General features: G+C 35.9%; 1 protein-coding gene across 5 annotated transcripts in view; it reads right to left on the bottom strand.

Moving 5' to 3' along the window:
* The window catches only part of SLC25A13 (solute carrier family 25 member 13), a 98,859-nt gene that overhangs the window by 16,833 nt on the left and 56,553 nt on the right, over positions 1 to 25,473 (bottom strand). For all 5 annotated transcript variants that reach the window (XM_054273504.1, XM_054273506.1, XM_054273507.1 and 2 more), the window contains 7 exons: positions 23,818 to 23,956; positions 22,895 to 22,988; positions 22,638 to 22,722; positions 20,438 to 20,522; positions 19,817 to 19,975; positions 13,087 to 13,139; positions 12,052 to 12,132 (listed from right to left, as the gene is read on the bottom strand). In XM_054273504.1, coding sequence (XP_054129479.1) covers positions 12,052 to 12,132; positions 13,087 to 13,139; positions 19,817 to 19,975; positions 20,438 to 20,522; positions 22,638 to 22,722; positions 22,895 to 22,988; positions 23,818 to 23,956 — 696 coding nt within the window. The remainder of the gene's footprint in view (positions 1 to 12,051; positions 12,133 to 13,086; positions 13,140 to 19,816; positions 19,976 to 20,437; positions 20,523 to 22,637; positions 22,723 to 22,894; positions 22,989 to 23,817; positions 23,957 to 25,473) is intronic.

Genomic DNA, 25,473 nt, shown 5'->3' on the forward strand with positions numbered 1-25,473 from the left:
ATGAGATGAGTCATCAGGAAAAACAGAGAGGAAGCAGGTCAGCCACTGCAGGACACTGCAGTACATCAGAGAGACACTAGCTCAATTCTTTTTGCAAGAACACATTCTCCAACACAAAGTTATGCAATATTGACAAACCAAGAACACTATAACACAAGTAATGAAGTAAAAGGAAAAATTAGTAACTAGTAAAGCAGCTGTGATGTGCAGTATATAGAAAGTGAAAACATACTGTTGAAGAGTAGAAACTGGCAGAAACGTTTTCCAATTTTGACATGAGTTCATATAACAAGGAATGCATGGATTCCAATGAACAGAATTGCAAGTATATTGTGCTTTTTAAAAAAACCCTCTGAACTACCAGTTTCAGTGCCATTAAATGCTGTTTGACTCAAGAATCTGAACTCTACATCATTATTTAGGTACCAGGCATTAAAGAAAAGAAGGTTTAGAGACTGAAGGATTCTATTAATCAAGAACCACTAAATGTTTTCAATGTGTCAGTCTCCATTTGTTGGGAAGACACCACTCAATTGATTCTGAAAGTCTGCTTTAAAACACAATGGTGGCAAGCATTTTGGACTCCCTCTGGTTCTCATAAAGTTCATCTCATTCATCATATGTAACTTAGGGCATAACCTTTCAGCTACACTGACAGATCCTGAGCTAAAAATCTGCAACCAGAAAAAAGGTAATGTGAAGGTTACCTAAGTGTATTAAAAAAATATTCATTCAAACTCCTTCTGGCTCAAATTCAACAAAATGTCATTCTAACTTCTTTTAAGTATGTAATTCTGTGGCATGACAGCTCTGCTCTTCTCTACGTTCTCAAATCACACGAATTATGGAAAGGGCAACCCTTGCCCTCCCTACAAGAAAACAACTATTTTGTTCTAGAAGGTAATGACAAAAACAAAATAACCATTTAAAAGCATTTGCATGTAGTGATGTCTAGTATGCAAACACCATGTGCATGTATTTTTAAAATTATCCCAGTGTTAAAAGAATTAATTGTAGAGATTAACTATCATTCAAAATAAAAATTATGCACAGTAATATGCTTCAAATAATGTGCTGAAGAAATGGCAAATCACACGAACAACTATTCTTGCCTACCACTTGGAGTGAGCATATACAATGTGGTTACAAATTAAAGTCTTTACATAACCCCCAAAATATCCCAAGTGTTTCCTATTTTGACCAGGAAAAGCATACTCTTGTGTAACTCAACTGGTTTTGACTTTCAAATTGGCATAATTTAATTTAACTGCTTTTACCAAACCAGAATCCTGGTATATATAAAACTGCTATTCTTCTTGCCATCAAAAATTAGACTGATAAATTATTTAGCACATATGCTGCTTTAAGTTTTGCACTTAAACTGGAACATGTTAAGCAAGCAAGCATTCAAAAAAAAATCTTTCTTTTACTTGTCTACTCATCTTGCTAAGTCTCAAGATAAATAAAAAAGAATCCTGGAAAGGTTCTTTGATGAATTGCATATTCCTATATAATAAAATTTTGGTGTAGATATTGCAATTATTAGGCATTCCCCCGTACCAACATATATATTTTCTTCTTAAAAATGATAAAATCTGAATTTCAGGTGATAATGTTCACATGCAAGTTTCTCATACAAGAGCCATTCTCTAAAACACATTACTTAAAAACTCGTATCAATTGATCTACTAGCAGAATTAAACTGCATTCCCTCAATATGATATTCCTGCAGTTCATTGTGCCATGACTCCATGAGAAATGTTCCTTTAATTTTCACTACAGGAAAACCATATTAAATTTTAAAAGATTACAACAAAATTAAGTATTAGTACAAAATTAGTATTATTATTACTATTAGTGAACCAAAACATGGAACAATTTAAAAATCTATAAAAATGTTTATAAGTGAATGCCATTATAAAGAAAGGAAGTGGAACGATATCTTTGATTTTAAAGAAGAATAATGGCAAATTATTTCAACACAATATAATTTCAACACAAACAGATGGGAAGTACTTCAGGTGCTAGGAAGTGCATATAAATGCCTATGTCTGCATGTCCAGCCTGGCTGTGCAGACACTTCCAGCATTAAACATTTGCTGCTCTAGCTAAATCACATAGGACTTCCTCTGCTTCAGCTTGCTATTAAAAAACACAGATACTATTATTTACCTACTTCATGCAACCAAGCTCGCTACATTCAAAGTTTTAATACAGAGACCTGCATGCACCACACAGCACTAAAAGGACTGTCAATATTGCTGCCCACACAGCAGGTCTGAAGAGAGACAGTGGTCATTTCCAGTGAGGTGTTTCCAGACTGTCCAGATACGATCCCAGAACTCCCCGAACAACCTGTGCCATGCTCTGAATTTGATCTAAGATATACTCCAAAAATCAAACGGAGAATAACTGAGAGCGCCGAGGCAGACAATACCTGACAGAGGTCTCGGTAGGAGGGTTTCACCACCTGCCTGCCTCGTGATGCAGAGGAAGGCTGGTTTATCAGCCTGTGCAGAGGCAGTTCCAGTGGTAACAAGTACAGTGTCTCGGTGGGGAGCTTTGATCATTCTGTTATTTGAGCATCTGTGCTGGAAACTGCAGCTCCTTGCTCTCAAAATGGGGGGGAAGCAAACCGGAGATGGCTACTGTACTCTCTAATGAAATGATTTCTTGCTTATCTAGTTCTGGTAACTCCTATTGTGTTATTCATCATCACAGTAATGCAAGCATCTCATAAATATTAATTTATTTCCTCCCAGTGCTTCTGTGAGGAAAGTACAATGAATCTGGTTTTACAAGAAGGGGTTTTGAGGCAGACAGTTTAATTGTATGACCAGTGTGTGCATTTCCTCCCTGCTCAAACATTCACAACTTGTAAGAGTCTCCAGATATCCTCATCTCCAAATCAGTAGCTTGAATCACAATAGTACAGCTTCTGTCTCCTTTCTCAATTTTTGCTGAGTGAATGCAATGAAAGAAATCTTATCAATCTGGTTTTTTCCAGTCTTTTCAAGGTACTGGTATGAACTGGTATGGAAAAAAAAAAACAAAAACCAGACAAAACATCCTCAGCACATTGTATCACCCTGTTCCTTCATTTTGTTTGGCCAAAAGTTGAAGAATACTTCCTTCTGGTTTTATAGCTTTTGCAGTCAAAAATGTATTTAATTATAAGATTTTTAAATACACTCCCAAAGGGAAGAATTTGAAAAGTAATTTTTTTTTCTTTGTCCTGAATAAACACCATTTAAGCTTGGGTTGCTCAAGCTTAATGATTTCTCCACTAAGTGTCAGAAAAATCAAATACATCAAATGTTCAATACAGATGGTTCCCAGTAACACAAATTTTTCTGTACTGAAGTTACAAACCTGGCTACCCTCAACTCTGAATTCTTTATCACATCTTCCAATCATTTTTTAAACAAATGATCTGACTGTATAAGTAAATCTATTACTTTTCAGTTATTATCATGTGATTAAAGTAAAAACTACAACTTTGAGATATTTATAGGCGTAGATAACCAGAGGTGCTGCATAGATAATTATCTCAAAGGGCCCATATTATTCTGAAAGAATTTAACATTTGACCTAATCACAAGCACTTATGGTCGTTTGACTTAGAGCAAGAAAATAAAAGGGAAATATCACTGTGATCCAATTCATACAAGCATAGCTAGAAATGTGCATGCCTTTAAATGTGCTTTAACAAAGTCAGCTAGCTATGCACCCAAACACATGTGAATTTTTAAAAAGAAGCTGGGTTTTTCCCCATTTTTGCGGTTCTTCAACTCTGCAATTGGTATGATATCACCCAACACCTCTCGATGGCAGTATAGTCTTGCACAGTAATTCAGTACTGTCTATCATGTCTCCTGCTACTTTCCTACTTTACTGAACAGAAGGAAGAAGTAGAAATAGTTGAGGACTGGTTGGGTTTTTTTGTCCATGGAGAAATAAAGACTACTCTGTAATCAAAAAAAAAAATTGGTTTAGTAACAAGCATTTAACAGTATTTCACTTTAAGAAGTCAAAATGTTTTCTATTTCTTCGTGTTCAAATCACTCTGCAATAAACTTGCTGGAAAATAAACAGTTTTTCACCCCCCTCATTACACTGAGAGAAGAAATTCCTGTTCTTTTTAATATAACTGCTTTTTGTGTCCTTATGAGATTAAATAAGAAATGAGCACTCCAGACGCAACTCTCCTCAGGCTTTCACATCTCCATTTGAAAGCTTTGGTGTATGATCTGATACAGCTTGCAATTAAAGAAGGAGATTCTGTGTTTTCCATTCTAGAAGAAAGTACTAGATTCTTTTCCTTTCAGTGCTAGTGACCATCAAATGTTCCTGCTCCTCTAATTAACCTTATTATCTATTTCAAATTGTAGCCCCCCTTCCTGCTCTCAGTAACAGCTTTTAGGGTCAGCCTAGATCTTTCCTCTGCATCCCATCCAACTTATCACATATCCCCTTTTATGGTTTCATGGATAAAGAAAGGTGTTATTAGAGTGTTAATGTTTTTCAACAATATCACCCAGGGATAGCAATTATAGCAATTAATGGCAATCATAAAAATACATAAGCAATATATTATACAATTACCAAAAAACAAGCTCTGCAAAACAAATTGTCCACTTGGTTACTTGTTTAATCTACAAAAGACAAGGAGGTGCAAATTCCAAGATTTTTAGTCGACTGTTTACCATATTCAGTCCTACTGTATATCATACTCTGTCCCAAGCCCTTACTCCTTTTAAGTTTCCAGATGCAGCTTGTTTTCCTGTGCATTTCATAGCATCCATTAATCCTAATTAAAGTCAACATTCCTAAAGTACAGACACTAAATAAAGATTGCTCATTGTCATAAAAAAATTAAATTAAAAATGTACCAATGATTTCAAGAATGGAAGAATTACCATCTTCATTGTATAATAAATGGCAACTAAGGCACAGGACTGTTCAATGATTTCCCACAAAACCACATACCAACAGAGCAAAGCTTAGAAGCCAGATTTACTGCAGTGCTTCAAACTACCTCTAAAAGTTTTGGTGTTTGTATGGCAGTAGGTCCCAAGAGCATTAGATGAATTATGCCAAACTGCTGCACAGGGGATTTCACTATGGACTCTCCTGTTACCAGAAAAGCTGCCAAGTAACAGACAGCAGTCCAAAATGACTGTTTTTCTTACAGTCTCAAAGGTGACCACCTTAATTTCTTACAGATCTCAAAGGTGACCATCTTAATCTCGTGGTACTCTATGTCAGGAGCAAAGCATACTGGGTTCTCAAAAGCTTGGTTCTATGCTACCTCTTCATTCCATAAAGCCAGGCCTCAAAAATCTAGACAAGCCATCTCATGCTGTTTTGTGTTCTCTCATCTGTGGTCCTATCTACACAGCATTCTGATAATGCTCTTTAGCAATGGGAGTTCATATAGTAAATACCTTTTCTTCAGATCACAAGATTTCCTGAGCCCTCAATCATCTGCTTTTCACTACCCTGATCAGCCTATCACAGAAACAGCTTTCATGCTGCTCAGGCAGAATTCTGTTTTTCTCTAGCTAATCTTTCTTGTCTTCTGAGGACAGCCTTCCCTTGGTCTGGCTAAGGTTTTATTTTGTGCAGCTCAAACAGGGAACACTGCTAGAATCACAGTCTTGTTAATGTCCAAATGTACATCAAATGTAAAGCAAGCTCTGTCAAATCCTCACATAAAAGTGCTCATAAATAGAATTGCAGTTAGTCTGAACACAAGTACATTCCTGCTACTGCACTGGATTTCCAAGACTCAGATACAAGTTGTGAGGAGTGTCCTACAATAGAATATTAATGACCTGGCTAAACAGAAACAAACAGGAGTATGGTCTGTTTATAAGCACAGACCAAGTCGGCAATGGGAAAAAAAAATTAAAATTGTGGATATTTTCCACGTTATAGGTAATTCACTTCTCAGAAGCCTAGCCAAAAAATCAAAGTGGAGCCTACTTGATTGGCATTATAAAAGCAATTAACTTACAGACCTGTCAAATCTGCTAATGTTTGGCTCTGTCTGCTCTACTTGTCTATTTTGACTAGCTGTAGAATCATTTAATGATTTACAGACCTTTCAAGTCCTAAGGCATGGTAGCTGTATTAAAACTGTGTCCCATTATTTCTTGGTCACATCATAAATTACTGTGACATCATAAATATCTTCCTTTTTCTCACAGAAAGCTAGATTTTAATTCCCGATTTGAGTTTGAGCCTTTCTTTTTGGATTTGGGGATTTTTTGAACCTTCACTGGTAAACACCATAATATTTTACTGCCAGTAAAAGAAGAAGTAAAAGGAGAAAGGGACATGTAATAAAATATAATTGTCAAAACAAATCCATGTGGTAAACTGCAGTGTGCATTCGTGTAAAACTTTGCAGTCATTATTTCTAATATAACATGAGAAAAAAAAATAAGATTCATGTTGAATTAATATTAAGTAAGTTTGTTGGGAAAAAATGGACTTTTTAAGCATTCAGAATTGTTTGGTTCTGGAATCAGAAAACTATCAACCTACACCTAGGCATCCCTCCTTGTTTTACAGTTTGAAAAATAGTTTGAAAATTTTTCTGTCTCTCTTTTTCAGGCAGAAGGGAAATGAAAAGAAAGAAAAGAGGGAAAGCAAATCTCTTATTTGTTATGGAAAAATACTTTTTGTGAAAAAAGTTTAAATTAGATTAACTAATGCAAAAGGAAAATTCAAAACTGAATGAAATCAAGTTCTGCAAAATTCATTACTGATTTAAGGAAAGACCAGTTTAAGTTGGCTTGACGGGATGAAAATTTCAGCAAACTGTTGTTTTAAAAACATCCAAACCTGCAAGGAAATATGGGGTGAGGCCAAAGAGAAGCAGGAACTTTACACCAGTAACTTTCCCAGCCTTTGGTACAACTCCTTGGAAAGGGCTATCATGTTACTGTGTGTTGCCTTCCCAAACCTCATCATAAGGCTTAAGTCTAAAATTAGATGAAAATTTATCAGAGTCAATTAAAACAGAGCAGTGTTAAAATAGAGTGAGTTTGGAAATGTGAAATAAAATTTAAGTCCAGATCTAGCTGGGGTTTTTTTACCAAAAATTTATGATTAGTTTAAATGATTTTCAGCATGCTGAAAATAACTACAATTAGAGTGGTTCAGAGAACTGTACTACACTTTAAAAATACTTAATTAATTGTAGTATATTCAGTTATATTAATTATCTTAAACAGAATTTAAATCTAAATAATTTATTGAACAACATCAATTTTATGCACGAAAAACAGCTTTAAATTTAATCAAGGGAAAAAAGCATGTATTAGGAGATTCTGAAGTTTACCTTAAAGCAGATATGAAAATTGGATATACACAAGCAGGTAGGACTCTCCTTGAAAGTAATGGGTCCCCAGCCACAGGGAGAGCAGACCTCTGAGAACAAATCTGCTAAGCATTCAAGAGACATATGCCTTTTGCTGTCAAAGGTCATAAGAGCAATCATCAAGATGACCATCTTCATTTATCTATCTCAATAAACTTGACCAAAGCTTTTATGTGTGACAGCAACTGTTTGCTTCTTTTTTGTTTTTTTCCCAGATATACATGCAGGTATTTTTTCCCCTGGCATATACACTGTGCAGTTTAATTTCACCTATAGCTCAGCTTCTCTTGCCAAATATAGTTGAATGTTAACATATTTAGGTTTCATAATAATGAAATCAAGAACGGCACCTTCAATCTCCTTTAGTCCACAACTTCCAAATGTCTGAATTTTTGAAAGTAAGAGATCTAAATGTGGGAATTGCAATTTATACATCCTCTGTCTCCACTGCAATGCCACGAAGAAAATGTAGCTCAGATGTGGACTTATCTTTATTACTCTCTGAAACATAAAATAAATGTTTTAAGTAGCTTAATAAAACTATTTGCACCGGATCTGTTATTTGGCACAATTCACAAATGGAATTTCACATCACATTCCTGTATAAAAATTAATTCTGGGCAGGATTTTGCACTCGATGTTAACCATATCTAATTTTTATGTTCCACAGCAGAGCTGAGGCTGCCCGAGCAGGTCCGATGCATTTTAACTTTATTATGATTCCTATAAAGTCTCTCGAAATATGCCTAAAATTGCCTTGACAATTTCAGCAAAAGCAGATCTGTATGGGATCTGTAATTGTACTGTGCTACATGATTTAAGCTGGCTAATAGTGAGCACATACTGAGCAGCTGGGAAGGAAAAGACTGTGTGTTCAGAAGGAGAGGGGAGAGCAGAAGGAAAGGTTAATAAAGCAAAATGTAGTTCTCTTTTCTTGCTGAAAATTACGCCCCTATTTACTGAGATCATTGTGCTAATATATGCAGACAAGGCAACATACATTATATAGCGATTCCTTTAGTCATGCTGTAATCCTTCTTGTGTTTTTCTTAGTATTCTTTTATGCTTTATATCCCTCTTTATTTTGCATATTTGCATCTCCTTCCAGTTACACAAACGTAAATTTTTCATTAAAGGTTGAACTGCTTTATTTAAGGTACTAAGCAAAATGACTGTCTCACCTAAAAAGTTAGAATTAAAGGTAATGTCTCAAAACCCTAAATATAGTATTTATGACACTTTTACAAAGAGAGTCTTCCATGTGTTAATATAACTCAAAAAAGGAAGAATAATATATAATGCTATATAAAAAAAATCAAGATTACTTTCAACAGATGTCTGTAAGTGAATGAAGATTTAAAAAAGCAAGCAGCTAAACTTGATATGACTTAAAATTAATTTTTTATTTAAAATATGAAAGTATAAAATTATTTTTATTTAAAATATAAAATCAAGTAAAAAACCATGAAATAAAACTTCCAGAAATTTCAATATTATTGCCACTATAAAAAAATATTTATAGTATAGTACTTACAGCTTACACATCCTTTTATTAAGGGATTCCGAAGGTAAGTTATAGCACTAGCAGAAATCAAACCCAGCATATATGTGTCCATTTTAATTCAAGAAGGTTAAGCCAGCTTTGTGGTTTAGATGCTCAGCAGATCTTAGCTCTACAGCATCATTACACCCTGCCTTGAAACTGAAGATTTTTACTAGCCTCATAATGATAAGGGTTATGTAGGATTTGCATGAGTGATGAGAGTCCAAAATGCACAGCAGAGATCAGAGTTCATGGTGGGTGTCAGGCATTGTGCAAATCTGAAAGCTACATGCATTTTTATGGGTAACAAATACTATAGTCATTAGGAAAATTTCTTACAAAAAAAGGAGATGGAAATCTTGTGTTAGTAATTTACATAACAGCCTTCCTTAGGTATAAAGGTTATACTTTTAATTGTATTCTTGGGGGTCTCAAAAAAAAAATCTCAACCAACCTATCGCTTTCATCTTCACGTAATAAAAAGCTATGAAACAGGCTGTTAACTGAATTAAGTGTCACAAGGTCATGAAATAAAAGATCTATTTTCTTCTTTTCTTCTTTCTTTTTTTTTTAGGATAGAAAACAGTTTACAAAACAGAAAAAGACTTGTTCAATGAAACAATCAGCTTTAGTTACAAGTGCAAAAGTCAGCCATGTGTACTAATTCACAGTAATTATGATGCAAAGTGAACTCCTTGGAGACTTAAAAGTCAATGCCTGGCAATGGTTGGGCAAACAGCAGAGTGGAGCTACTCAGGTGATACTGACCCCTTCAAAGCCCTTTGTGTTACTGAACAATCCAACCTATGCAAGGATCTGCTTGTCCTCCCTTTCCTAGGTATTATTACTATACCATATACACAGGGCTGCTATTTAAAACATTACAAACTAGCATGCATCCTAGCACTCAGCTCTTGCATAAGCAATGAATACACTCCAAGGAAACAGAAGCACTGAAGAAGAAAAATTTAAATCTGTGTTTGCAACACAATCCCAGCTGAGAACTAGACGTAGAACGTGGAAAGGTGATAGGGCAGGAGTCTTAGAAAATTATTCTTAGTTGTCTTCCCCTTTTTAGACTTTAACACATCATGCCCTCCTGTCTTCTTGCCTCCCACATAAGCAATTACTACATTGTGAAATGAGGTAAAAATCCAAGAGTGACAATTTTCGAGCATTCAGCACTGTCCGTGCTGCTTCCACAATGAAATCACAGGTTTCACCATGGCTTAAACGGGGACTAAAAGTTGGACCAATACAATGCTGAAAGCTAGAGGAAAAAGCTTGTTTTTGGCATCTCATATCTGACACATATATTTACACTATGACAGAAAAATTCACCCCAAAAACCCTAGGAACTGCTGATAATGAGAGGCTCTGTTACTAGTCTGAATTGGGTTTAAAATTACAAAAGAGCCAAAAGACCACCTGCAGAAGAGACAAGTTGCAACCTATCTGCCTGGCACCAAACTATGCCCTTAAGTGGAGCACTGCAGTTAAAAGAAAACTCAGGGCATTCTGCCACTGCATGTCTACTGCTACAACTTCATGCAGCATCTCACTGTTAATATAAATTTAGGACAAGCCAACATTTACAGCACATTTAAAATACATCTCAAATCACCTATCTCTTAAAGCAGATCCTTAGTTTACAATGAACTGCTGGCAAAAAGCTTGCTGTAGCATTCTCATGAATGACAGGTCTCTGTAAAGAGTGCTTTTTGTACTGCATTAAAAAATTCACAGCAGTCTGTAAAATAAAAACTCTAGATCAAATGACATTTTAAATGAAAATTTTACAGAATTCTCTATGGCTGCTATGTTCATGAGACTTTTTATTAGTGTAAGGGGCAAATACTTTTTACCCTGCAAGCACTTTATTGCATTTTTCCTTCATTTACAGCATGCTTTTCATTTAGGGCTTTAGAGATCCACATTCTTCTCTCCCTCCCCTTCTTTTTTTCTTCCCTGAATGCTCCTAAAGTTACAGAACAAGGGGATCCTACCTGGCAGTCTACAACAGGTCAGTGATCAAACAGAAGGAGCAGTGAGACAGCAGCCAAATCCTGCCCCATCTCCTGAGAATTACAGAAAGCCAGGGCTTCTCAGCCTGCAATGCAAGCAAGCCCCTGCACCCCGAGGCTCAGATAATCGTAGTTCACTTTCTGCAAGCACACACAGCACAAATCTCTGCACCTACTGAGGTTAAGATGCAAGCATTTTTATTTAAGTTGCTGCTCACTGTAGTTTTCGACACAGGTAGAAGCTGCTTGAAAATATGACCTCATCTGTCTTATGACAGCAGAAACAAAGATAGATTAAAAATACACCAACATTGCTCTGCCCCAGTGATCAAAGCTGTTTTAAATAAACAGTGCTCTTTATCTGCAAAATGCACTGGTCTTTGAACAACTATTCGTTTTACCTAAAGTATTTACATTTGCTTGAACAAATCAATACAGCAGATACAGTAAGCTGTAATATGAACAGACAGAACTAGACCAAGTAGTGAAGTATTATCATTTACCCAGTAATGCACCAGTTGTTCATTAAGATACTACTTTGTGCAAGGAAAACACTCTTAAAATCTTAGTGGGTTTTAAATACAGCCTACATTCAGGAATGCATTATGCTCTGAGTTAGCATTACACAGCCTACGTCTGCTACGAACTCAAAGAAGCATGAGCAGTCTTTGCCATTTCAAACAGCCAGTATCACTGCAAAAAGTGAAAATTAGTGGGTGCAATAACACATCAGGAAAGAAGTGACGTGGTAGAGTGGGTGCCACAAAGTAGTAACTAATTATTAACTTCTGGAAAGGTTAGCATGAATCCTCTTTAGGCCATAAGCTACAGGCAACATGAATAAAGACACATTCTTGATTAAGGAAACAAACTCCAAGCTGTGAGAATTAGAGAGCGCAGTTGAAAGGCACAATGCACAGGAACATTTACCCTTTCATCAAGAACGGCTGGCCTATCTAGGAAAGAACTGAGATGCTCTAGCAGAGTCTGCTCTTGAACCGGATCTGTGGTTAAACAGAAGCCTTAGTCCACACAATTAATCTTATGAACTGCACTCTCATGAATGTCATATGAAGGAAATTAAAGATACTTACACAGCCACCAGCAAGAATTTCTGCAGCCAGTGGGACAGATCCATCTTTAGCCCTGAACTTATCTCTCACAAAATCATTAACCTTAAAAGACAAACATTTATGAAAGCTGATAAATTAAAAGGTCAGAGAAAACACTCATCAGCTGCAAATTCTGTGCAAATGAAAATGCAAATATACCCACTAAGCTAGCAAACTACAAGATATCAAAGAAATCAAAGTCTTAGATTTTATATTAAATATTCTAAAGCTATGTTCTTCCTTCTAACAAGAATTTGCAGTATAATTCAAATACTCATTATTCAAAAAACAAATCATTGCTAATAATGTAATTTTTAAAATCAGAAAATTATAAAATACATTAATATTTTAGAGGTGTCAAATTAATAAAAAATTAAAATTAACAAATTAAAATGTCAAATTAATATCAGAATGTTCAATACTAAGCTGTAACACAATGGCAATTCAATTAGTAGCATTACATGCCTTTTTTTAAATGCATACTACTAGCTTTGATGAATACTGTCTTATCAGTGAATAAACAATACATTATGATTGGATTATAATAAGAAATCCTTAAGTGCCTTAAAAACACTTAAGAAATAACAAAATTACAGAAGTGAAACATTTAGAAAAAAACATCACACAAACAAGTTCCTTTCTTACCAACAATTCACTACATGCTCATATTATTTATCTCCTATTGCACGGGAATCATCCATACAGTAATCACGTGAAGACACAAAAACAAAAGCCCTCCAATAAATAACTATTCTGATTTGCTAAGAAGTGAAACCAAAGGCCTATGCTACTTGCAAACAAGCAGATGAGCTGAACAAGTTGAATGAGCTTGCTCTATTTTGGAGTGAGTCCAAAAATAAGTTTTCAGTAAGATTCTTAAAATTTACAGGTACACTTCTGGATGAAACTTGTATACCACCTCTACTGTTCACAAGTCAGATATTAACAGTTGCAAATTTTAATTTGATGCATTTTACAATGTGGAGAAATGTGAAAAAAATCCATTTACAAACTTACAGTAAGTTTTATGGCCTTCTCTGGTGCTACTCCTAATAGCTGTGGTAACAGACCTGTAACATGGAAACAGAGAATTCTAAGGCATTGAGTAACTTGGTATTAAATAAACAAATCAACAAATGTATGTAGAGACCAGCACCTAGAAACAGGCGATTTTTACAGCAATTTTGTGTTATTATATATAATGAGAGTACTTAAAACATTCAATTTTGAGAACAAACTTTGTGCTACCACTTCAAGTGCTGCCACTGTCTATATGTATTTGTTTCTTTTTCTTTTTAATTCATGCTAGCTCATTTTATGTTTAAACACTAATATAGATTTGCCAAATATGTTTCAGTAATGTTCTACGCTGACTTTTATTTTCTGCATCTTCACACAAAAATCAAGACCTTCTAATTAATTTTGTGAGACACTATGAATCCACTCCAAAAGTCAAAACCTCAGTACCTTTTCCTAGCAAAAACAATGGCATTAGATGGCAGGACTGAAGGGGATAGGAATCAAAATAATGCAAAACATTCAAACATGTATGACTGCATTCTTGAGCTCTTAGCCCAGCTAAATCATCAGTTCTTAAAACAAAGGAAGTTATGTTGCTTTCTCGCAGGTACGGAATTTTCTATTTTATTTTGTTAGAAGTGATGTGTTACAGAACTGGAAGTGTGAATTTCTGACTGTCAGCTTCACTTGTTTGAAGTGAATGGTCGATATTTTGTAAACATTTGAATGACACAGCCTAAAAATAGGCAAAGCTTACCAACTAAGCCTGAAGCTAGAATGGTGTTGCAAGCCTTCATCAGCATAATGAAATTAGGACACCATTCAAAAATGTGAGAAAATCACCCCAGCTAGAGCTCCTGGTGCAGAACCCTTTGTTTTGCCAGCTCAGGCAGCACATTTGGGTGCTTTCTACAAAGCCTGACATTTTCACCTCTCCATGGTTTTATTCTGTTGAAAAGAAACCCCAAAACCAATTAAGTTTCCACCTCTAAAAGTTAACCTGCTAAAAAGCATTTTCTTAAAGAACTAAATGTCAGAATAACACAGAGAAAAATGCACATGGTCTGATTTAGTATATTCTTCAATCCTGCTATCATCCATCAGCTTTACTGGTTCCTACTGATCGTCTTAATAAGAAATTGGCATTGAAGAAAAGCATAATTTGGTTTGTGGTAGCAGGAGACCATGTTCATACACTGAAGCCTTTATACTCATGTGCACATACATGTAACATTTACCCAAGATAACTATGCTGCATTATGATCATATGACTGAATATTCAAATTTAAAAATACAGTAGCACTAAGTTCATATACAGTTGCTCTAAACCAAAAACAGAATAAGTTAAATTTTAGAATCTGTGTTTCTTAAAAAGTGTTACTTGTATAGCTGATGCGAAACCAGACCTCAATGAAAAACCATTAAGCTGTTCAGAATTATGTAATTAAATATTACATTATCTGCAGCACTATGAGGGAAACAGAATAATAAATGAACAGGATTATAAAATAAATAAAATGAACAGGATTTTTTCATTACAAAATTATCTCTGTAATTGCTATAATATTTACAACTTGCTATAGGACATGTGTGGCTTTATATAAACATTATGGCAAATAACTTTGTAGCTTCAGAGATTAAAAAAATGCTCAATATACATTAAATGCACATCTTAAGCTAAATCCAGCAAAATTAAGCAGGTCTGATATAGCAGATACAATTCCAAACACAAAAGTCATTCATTTTAAAATCACATATACATATATTATTACACCCAAGATATATACAACATGACTTTCAAGTTGTATTTTATCAAATAAATCACAGAAAGAGACATTCTAAAATATCAAGATAGGAATAGTATAAAAGTAGTCCAGTTGATGATCTGCATAAACCTCCAATCTTAGAACCAACATTAGCAGGACAAATCAAATCCATTTTCACTGAACTGATCTGAAGGTGGCCTTTTAACCATTTTTCAGCTCCCAAAACTTTGCATTTGCAAAAACACTGGCAAAGTCATAATAGAAATATGTTTATCTTGGCACAAGTTATTTTTTTCCCATCTGGTTCATTCCTTTTGTACTCAAATCTGAATGGGACTGTTACAACTCAAAGTTTTCCATAAAACTTCGAGGTAGAGAAGAGAAAGATTAAATAGAATAGGCAGCAGTTTAAAAAACCCCAACACCAGAAAAACCCATCTGAACAACCAAAACCTAGAATATTTTTCTCTTTTCCTGCCTCTACTTCACACATGATTTTATAGTATAAAAGTGCTTTGTAAGTTTAATTACAGATAATGCTGTATATATCTACTGCAAGATAGCAAACAGTATTCTATGAAAGGCAGCATGAATTTTAAGACCAGGTTTTATATAGCCTTACCAGGTACAGCTAGGTCTACTGTCTCCAGCATCTTAGGAAGGCAGAGGGACCCTTCATTTGATCTCATACCTATCTCAAAGTAGTACCTGTGCATTCTATATGCTATGACCATCAAAATTAAATTTTCTTTTCTTTATTGTTTTGATGAGAGCCCTGAAACACTGTCAAAAAATTTCTAGACATGATAAAGATGCTAAGTTTTGAAAGAAAGCAAGCACATCAAAGGCCCCATATGAAAATGTCATATTTCTGTTGGGGTTATCTTGACATGGTGGGAATTTCTTAGTGTTACTATGCATTAGCAGATCAGCAATATGACATATACACAGATGGGGAACAGGCTTAGAAATGTCTGACAGTGCCTTAAAAATGCATGCCTTTTATAACATCAGAGCAGAATATCTTGCACATAGGCAGCCTGCGAGTATAGTACATAGTAAACACATTATTCAGTGCCTTTTTATATCCAAGGCTTTTTAGCAGCAATTACAATGTACCACTTTGTATCTGACACACTGTCATAGTGGGACTCTCAGGGAAGGGGAAGGTGTGTGCAAGACAGAGCACCAAAAGCTGCATTCATTTTGTGACACCCTACAAGTCACTTTCTGAAAGCAGTCTAAATACATTGTGAACACACACACAACAGCTCGTCCAGCCCAGCTGTACTGATGGCACTGAGAAACAAATATCTTACTGGGACAAAGTATTTTTTTAGATGTCTAACAGGAAAGTTTCAGTTTCACACCATATAACAGATGTGATTTTCCCTTTGTATTAGGAAAAACAGTGACTGAAGGTTCTGTTGCTCAGTCTAGATAAAATATTTGAAACCATTAGGGCATCTCACAGGAAGGCAGTAATGGAAAACTGCCACATTTTTCCATTACAGGATTCACACAATAAACTAGACAATTAATCACCAGTTGCCATTCAAATATAGCTCCCTCAAACTGGAAATGGGGTATTTCCTGAAAATGTTGTGCTTTGACAGAACTTGGGGTACAAGTAGGCTTGTAGTTCCCATCTATATATATGGTATGCCATTGCATAATTTGGAAGGAAAGCTTCTGCCACAGTCTTTTTGCATCATTAGCATGGGAGTCCATCAGTAATGATGAAGCTGGATGATGAACAAATCATTAAAATCTAAATTAAATGGCATTTGGAGTCACTGCAGGGCTAGAAGCACCATCAACAGAAATAAAACTAACAAACAAGCTCCTGAACAGCTAATGACCACAGATGACAGTGTCTTCAATAGCATTCCCTCTCTTTTCCATCCTCCAGGCAAAGTGGCATTAACAGCATGGCTACCAAACATTCTCCTAAACTACATTTTATCTCTGGTACTTAAGTTTTCCATGAAACTTCCATCAAGTATGTGTGAAATAATCTCTACTGGATGCTCCGTTTAAGTCTGTGAAGCATTCTGTGACTCATCAGGTGGACTTCTGATTAAAATTCTATTATGACATGTAGGTGACCTCACAGTTGGAAGAGACCTTGACAAATCACAGCTTTCAAAATTTTCTTAAATTTGCATGTATAAAAATACCTGTGAGTTTCTAAATATGCATTTCAGGTATAAACATAGACACAACAGTAAATTACAGGTATATGAGATGAGCATTCTTTTCAGCCATGCTGAGAGAGAGATGAAAAATTTATCTCAGATATAAAGTCTTTAAAAAATGCTAACTACGCAGTATTCATATAATGCATATTATAAAGACTCTACAGAGATTTATATCATGTTTGTTTTTGTTGGTTTGGGTTTTTTTTAATCCAAGAGTCTTCTCAGTGGAAACATTGATTACACTTAGAACCAAACTAACATCAAACGAAATTTAGTGCTCCCTATATATCCACAAGATGGTGTAATTTATCCTTATCTGAGATGGTGTTTTAAAACCAAGTTTGGAAAATAACAGTGGCACAAAAAAGAAAAATTAGTTCACTTTGTTGGATGGAAATATGAGCCTTTTATTAAGAATATCTGAAATATCTGAGTTCAGAGTGGGGCTTATAATTTCTGCTTGCTTTCTTGAAGTGCATCATGACAAAGCGACCACTGCTTGAAATGTTTCTAGTACAATTTTTAAAAAGCTTTTGCATCTACTCAGCCAAGGAGAAGTCTCCCAGTGATTACTCCCTCCTTCAGTGGGACAAAACCACCCACATTGACTTAACCCTGAAGAAATCAGCTGAAGAAAGAATTGCAGTGATCGATGAGTAGTAAAAAGTAATGTACTCTGTAGTGTGTCCTACCTAGGGTAGAATTCTAAGACTAGAATAAAATGACTCTTGCTAAATGTTTACTGTATTACATTGGGTAATTACACTAATCTATAAAATGCTCCTTTCAAATCTTCCTTCCTCTCAAGCTTAACTGGAAACTTCCTTCTGCACTCAACTCCATAACTTTCTTCAATATCTCCTGAGAGAGTGAGCAACAGTCTGAATTTGCAGAACTGCACAGAAGGAGATGCAGATTTTTAAGCAGTTTTCTCTATTTGCTTCTTTAAAGAGCTAAGTGAGAGTGCTCTTTAAGGAGAGAATTTGTGGAACAGCAGGTCTCAACTTGCCTCTAAAATGATGGTATTTGACTACATAAGCCAGAAATTAGATTATTGGCCTGGTCTTAGAAGTTCAGCTCCACCAAACTGAGATTTCACTATTCAGTACTCCTTGGAAAACTGGAAAGCCGTAAAGATGATGGGGAATGGAAGGACAACCAATACTGATGAAGTTTCCTAAGATTCCCTAAACCTGGCAATGAAAAAAATCATTCCAAACTCAGGACAAGCAAATGGAGTTAAGAACATGCATTTATGGCATTTCTGAGTTTTTATCTGGTTTTTTTCCCCCAGGTGAAAAAAAATCACTGTCCTTCAGAATTTCAATAAGGCAGAAGGAGGCAATAGTAGAATTCTGCATATTTATTCTTTCAGGATGCTAGAAGAAACAGAAAAATATTCGCAAAGAATACATTTGGTTCTTTAGGTAATAACTGTGACTTTTGAAAGATCCTGATTGCTATAAATCCTTACAAAATAGAGACCATGTCAGTACTTTTTATTAAATTATTATGTCTACTCCAAAAATGGCCTCAAACTCAGCCAGTAATAAGAGAGCCTTCCCATCTCCAATTGTGCTGAAATAATTACAGAGTCTGTATTTTGCAGAGGAGCTACTTAGCCACTCAGGTCATATGTTAGAGTGTGCATATCTATCACACCATCTAGTTTTAATGTTGTTTCCCACATTGTTTTATGAATTGTTATTTTTTTCTAAGGTGCACACAGCTTTGCCAGTTCATAACAATATGTTACTAAAATCCTCTGTTCTTCATTCCTTACTCAGCTGCCTTTAACAAATAATTTCTTTCATTACAATATTCTTATTTCACAAGTGAAAAGAAGTTTCTAAGCAAGCTTGCTAAAAATGAAGTCGGTAATGCAAGTTTCAAATTCTCCCCTATGAATATGGCAGAGGGGCATAAAAGATTTCAATAATTGTGACATCAGAAATATAATTTACTTTAACTCTGCGACAGACAAGAACTGGAATCTCATGCTGAGGTTCCTGATTCTTTATGACTCCTCCTGAATTACCTGAACTGACACCACTGATGCCACAACTGGGACAAGGACAGAACAAAAAAAAAAGCCAGCATTTAACTTCAGGCACTTATCTAAGATATCCAAAGTGAGTATGATTTACATCCTGAACAGTGTCAATGGATTTTGGAGCCTTCTCCACTGGCTATAAAGGCAGGTTGGAATGGATAACTTTGTAACTTAAGTGTATTGGTTTCATATATAAAGATAAGTGGGCTGACACCCAATGAATTACTCTGGCTGACTCCACAGTGACAACCCAAGAAAAGGTATACATAAAACTTGATAAAGATTACTATTTCCAAAGATTACTGAAGCAAATGCAACTGGTTCCCAGAGACCTTTTTGTCTCAAAAGAAACACAACAAAAAGTACTGCAAGGAACAAAAACCCATAGATGATCTGATTTCTTACCAAACAGGACAAAACACTCCAGGCACTAAGCACTGCTAAGGAAATTAGAACTTTACTAACAATATATTTTTGCTGTAGGAAATTGCTAATGTTCCCCTATGGCAGATGAGGAGAGAAAGGACAGATAGGTCCTACAGCAATGTTCTCACTACAGTGAAGTTTTAATTACTGAGAAGTTTGCAAATCCTTCCCCTGTAACAAAGAGGCAAAACTGAAGTCTGAACTAAAAAGACTTAACAATCCAGTCACACAAAACTCTTAATAGTATCTTATCATTAGTATATAACACCTTTTAAACTTACCTCGATAAAGCCCAAAGAAACCTTCATAACGCAGCACTTTCTTGAAGCAATCAAAGCTGTTTTTGTACATTAGTTCTCCCACAAAAGAGCCTGTAGAACGCTGGTTTTGCATACGAGTTTTCACTAAATCAATTGGGTACACTGCAGTGGCTCCAACAGCTGCAAATATAATACAAGATATAAGAAAACATGACTTTGCATTGGCACTGTTTGACTGCAACTGTCATCTTTCACATTTACATCTAACATATCAGGTTGTTTGTTTTTTTTTTCATGATAGATTCATTATAGATACATTAAACTACCTCCCACAGTTTTAACCAAATACATTTTCCAGTCCTACCTCATTATTAATTTCATTTTTCTGAAATTTGTCTGGGGACAAATCAGATAGCAACACCACCTGGAAACTCCAACAGTTCATAAATTCCAAAATTCTTGTAGACATGATCCTTTCCCCTTCAATATTAGAGTCATCCCACCCCTTAGACACAGCTCCAAAGGAAAGTCTGAGAAGCCTTTAACACTTAAATGAGAGGCAGAAGGAGAAGAAGGGCACAAGAAAAGAAGAAAAAACCCAAACAGTGAAGATGAATATTCTTTTGCTCAGCCATGACTAACCTCCAGCAACTGAACCAAGGGCAAACCTGTACGCTGATTCTGCAATCTGGATGAGAACAGGTCGAGACACATCGCCTGAAGCTTTCTGTCAAGGCAGGATTTAAAACACAAAGAAAGACAAGAAAAATAATCAAAACATCTCATTTCCCAAGAGAACATTTCATGATCAGACAGATATAAGTATATGGATACCTGGCAAAAATTCCACAATACACTAGAGATTTTGTTCTCAATTATTATTTCTTTTCCACTGATCTCTAAGTGTCATATAAGGCAGCCTCTTCAGATTGGAATAGGAAAGAAAATAGATACTGCAACAAAATTATACAAATCTAAAACCAATGGTCTAAATGAGGGCTTACATATTGCCTCTTCAGTCATTAATCTTCTACAGCTAAAAGCAACTCCAGCTTGGAATTTCTTTCTACTGTCGCCAAAACCAGGTACATCTATTACTTCCCAGGCTACGAAAACAAGTATGCAAGCATTCACACAGATTAGCTGAAGGAAAATAAGGTTCCATAAAGCATCCCCACAATTTCATTTTGCTCACAGTCTATGAGTGCTAGATTCAACTCAATGAAAAATAAATTTCAGAAGTGTTCCGGATTTAAAATCGCTATCTAATGAAAGACAATAATAAAGAAAACAAAAGTTCTGCAGGGGCATTAGATCTTTCATACTTACTAGCACTTTTTGCAATATGTTCTTTTTAGGATACTATAAGTAAAGCCACAAAATAAAAATATGGATGCATTTTCCTGTGTTTACATTTTAGTTAATTCCAATATAGATGGAGATGACCAGAAATAAATTAAAGATATCAATGTAGCTGAAAATCTTTTCAGTCTCAGCATTAAGCAGCCGACATTAAAAAGGAATTGGGTGGAAAAAATTAAAAGGTGGGATGCATACACAGAAGAAATGGAAAGATTTAAGGATCGTTGTTCATTGTCCTTGCTTCTTAGAATAACATAAATCATGGTCGCAGAGACAGTGGCCCCAAAGGAAAAGTGAAGAAGCTGCTACTTTCATCACACATTTTTCTCTACCTTTTACTGCCACCTATTGTAACTTATGCTACTTGATATTCAGCTCAATGCAAATGCTTTTAACTCCTTTAGGAGTCTTCTAGGAATAGATGGTGAGCTTTTGGGAGCCAACTCACTTGAATTCAGCCCAGCATCATCACCATTTAGTCAGTGCTTGAACAAACAGAAAACCACCACCCCAGATACTGTCTTGGAGGTGTGGTGGGGGTATTCACATGTAGGGGAGGCAGGAGAAGAAAAAAGAGAAGAAAAAGAGACTCATGTGTACACACACACACACAGAGGCCTGGCTTATGGCCTGGTAGTCCTAAAAATGTAGCCTGGATCAATTCATTGTGGTCAAACTGGCGTCTCCGCACAGACCCAGAGCAGGAAAAAAGAAAACCAACAAAAAACCCTTAGTCTCACAAGACACAAAGTTAAGACTGCCTTAAAATAGAGACAAACAGAAGGGCTAGTTTAAAATCTATCTATATAGAAACTTGTGTCAACGAAAATACAAAATATGATAATACGAAAACTAAAAGATAACTGGTTTGACATTTAAAGAAAACTCCTATTTCCTTCTGCCTCAAAATCAAAAAAAAAGTCCATTTGTGGTTATACCACTGAAAGTAAATATCCTTTAGGTTTTGGACATACTTTTACTGAAACTGTGATATTAGTCTATACATAAGCTCTCCTATTTTGATATTCAGCAGAGCATAAAGCAAAGCAGAGAACACTGCAAAGCCAGGAACATGCATATGTGTTCAGAATAAGGGCTGCCATTTCATAGGCTAGATGCTGAATTTTAATTTTTTTCTCTTTTCCTCATTAAAAAGAACACAGAGCAACAGAATCACAAAACATAGACACCTTAATGAAGCATGCATCTAATATTTACTGACTGGCTAGATGACACTGCTATACATATTACCTTTCCAAAGTAAATAACATTTGACCTGTTAAAATGGAGCCCAAGAGGAAGGGGCACAAAGAGACGGAGAGAACAGTTAAAAAATAAATTCTAACAAGATGTTACTCCTCACAGTTATTACAGAACACAAGAGAAAAGCAACTTAGATGACAACAACAGGAAGAGGTTGGCCGTCTATTTACCGGGCACTGGAAACAAATGACAGCATCCTGCTGGCCTCTGTTCTTACCTGCCTCTGAGCCTCAGCCAGGTTGTAGGGCAACGTCCCTTCCTCCAGAGGAGCAATTCTCTCAATGTCAGCTAACGTCATGCGCCTGAGGAAATTAATTCACATTAGTGTTCACTTAGAGGTTGCTTTTCAGATCACTAAAAGTTACCTGCACGTGGGCCACTACACTACACTCTCTTGCTCCCCAACATCATCTCCCACTCCTTCCAAGAAAAAGAGAAGAGAAAAGAGAGGAGGATAGATAATTCTCCGCTTACCCTCGTGGTTCATAAAGATCTGCTAACTGAAACAAGATGTCAACTTCCATGGGTGTAACCTGACCAAATTTCTGGGCTGCCAGAACAAACTCCTCTGCAACAGAATAAAAATACAGAAAATTAAATGAAATCAAACCAGAAGAAATAATCCAGAGCACCCCAAAGTTGCACTATATTTTAGTATAAAGTAGAAGACGCTGGCTGGGGAAGGTGAAATGGGACTAAGTTACCCAACACAGAAGTGCTCCTGTCACTACATAAATGTGTGCTTTAAATGGTCTGTCCTTCATGTAAGTAAGTACAACTCTCTGGTCTTAAAGCTTAGTACTACCAGCAGGATTTAGGATATTTGACATACGATATCAATCAGCTGCAGGTCAGAGGGAAAAATATAAAATAAAAAGCAAACAAAGAAAAACCCCCAAAACAGGAGTCAAGAGATGTGGAACTTTTCATGCATAGTCCCAGGAGGCCACATTAATGAAACTCTGGTGTTGCACAGGGAATTCTCTATAAAAGTGGTTAGGTATAGCAGATAACATCTTGTTCCAAGCTTGTAGATCAGCTTACTGTGCCGCCAATACAAGTTTATGGAATTCTTCAACTACCCTTGAAGGTCACTTTAATAGGCTGCCAATTTGGCAGGAGTCCTAGGAAGTTTTTTAAACTTTTAAATATCTTTACATACTTTCCTCACCCTGCCCCCACCACCAGTTTACTAGGACCTTTTTCTGATTGAAACAAAATGAAAAAGCTGGAGGGTGCACTGTGACAGGACTGCATAAAACTGAGTGGCAAACCGAGGAGTGGTAACGAGGCAGGCTTCCCCCCCTGCCCCCACTGATTTAAAAGCATACAGATGAGGTCTTTCCCTCCATTCAAATACCCAAGGAAACTTCCAGACTGCAAATATTTCTACCAACCTTTAGTGACTTCCACATCTTTTCTATTTCCAGCCAGAGTACTGTAGATCTTTCTAATGAGCTCCATGTTGTTAAGGAGAGAATTAAATCCATTAAAATAGGAAAAGCTGACCTGATGGGAAGTGGTACCTCCAGCAGCCTAGAGACAGTAAAAGAGGAAAAGAGAACAGAGATTGTTACAAGACTAAAAAAAACTTGAAATGAAAGTTTTCAAACAATGTTCTTTTACAAGAGTGACAGCAACACAGGCTTGCTTTTTTCAAAAAACCTTCAAAATAAAGAACTTTAAACTACGAAAGATTCTTATGTTACTGAAACTAATCATGACCAGAATATAAAACTCTCCCCACCCTACAAACCTAAACAAATACATATGCAGGATTATAACAACATAACCAGTAGTAATTTACAAAGTTCAAGCTTCAGTCCTGCTTCAGTTGGAAATGTTTCATAAGTCGGCTTATTTCTAGTAATGAGGAAATCTACTTCTACATGTAAAGCATATTACTATATAGAAAATTTCAACAAAACCAAAACATATTCTGAAAAAGGTCAATTGAAACCTTTAAATTCACAGGCATTTCAAGTCATGGAAAACCAGCAGTAAGCTCTCAGGCTTATATCAGGCAGTCAAACATAATGGGAACAATAAGGTTTGAACAGTTACTCATTTTCAAATGAGAACTGAGACTAAACCTTTGTCTTAAAGTGGTGATAGGTCTGCACACAGAAAAAAATACTGGATCAATTCACTGTTTAAATTATAAGATCAATGATCAAGCAAATTTCTGAAAAAAATATGCATAAGCTTGCCAAATTTTAACTGATCTTGAGGGATAATCAAAAATCATACCTGATGTTTTATGGCAGAGCATATGACACAGGAAAGCTGGTAACAAGATTGTGAGAGAGCCAAAAGAAAAGTATCAAGTCTCACTGTCAGTTCTTAAATCTTCTGGCTATGCTTTTTGCTGCATGCATCTTCCAATATTCTGGTCAGAGTTTGCACTACTCATCACTTCACAATTGCAAGTGAAGTGATGAAATCTCTTCCTTGCAAGTCAAAGCAGAACAGACCTTTAAGCAGATCTTCAAACCTGAATATGGCCAAGTTTTGGATTACTTGGAATGTGCTGCTACAAGTTCACAAAATTATAAACTGTGGTCAAAACCAAATGTACCTCTTTTCTTTATGCACTCCAAACTGAGACAAAATATACAGTCAAGTGTAAAAACTATCAGTCAAGATACAGTGAATGTCCTTGGCTGATGTTCCAATTCATACATTGTTCCAGGTACTTGCAAATCACACTCAGGAGCTTAGAATTTACATTGCAAAGCAAGTTCTTTGAGGATGATATCCTAAGTGGGATGTAATGGCATTCAAAAATATTTGACACAGTCTACTATGATGGAATGGCTGGAAAAAGGCAAACTCAACATTTGTAGGCCATTACTAAGGTCCATCTACATACTTTGTCTTTTGTCTCTGAAACAAGACCATTGAGGATATATATTCAGCAATCAGGGTTAATTTTCATTTGTGTAGATAAGAACTGCTAGACTTCAAAACATGCATCCTCAGGCTGGACTATGTGTTGTGTAGTAGTCAAGGCACATAAGAAAAGGAATTCCACATCTGCATCCCAGGTCTGC

The sequence above is a fragment of the Melozone crissalis genome, unplaced genomic scaffold, assembly GCF_028551555.1.
Source record: "Melozone crissalis strain CALT ecotype California unplaced genomic scaffold, PUWL_Pcris_2 ptg000016l_1, whole genome shotgun sequence".
In the NCBI taxonomy this organism is placed as follows: domain Eukaryota; kingdom Metazoa; phylum Chordata; class Aves; order Passeriformes; family Passerellidae; genus Melozone; species Melozone crissalis.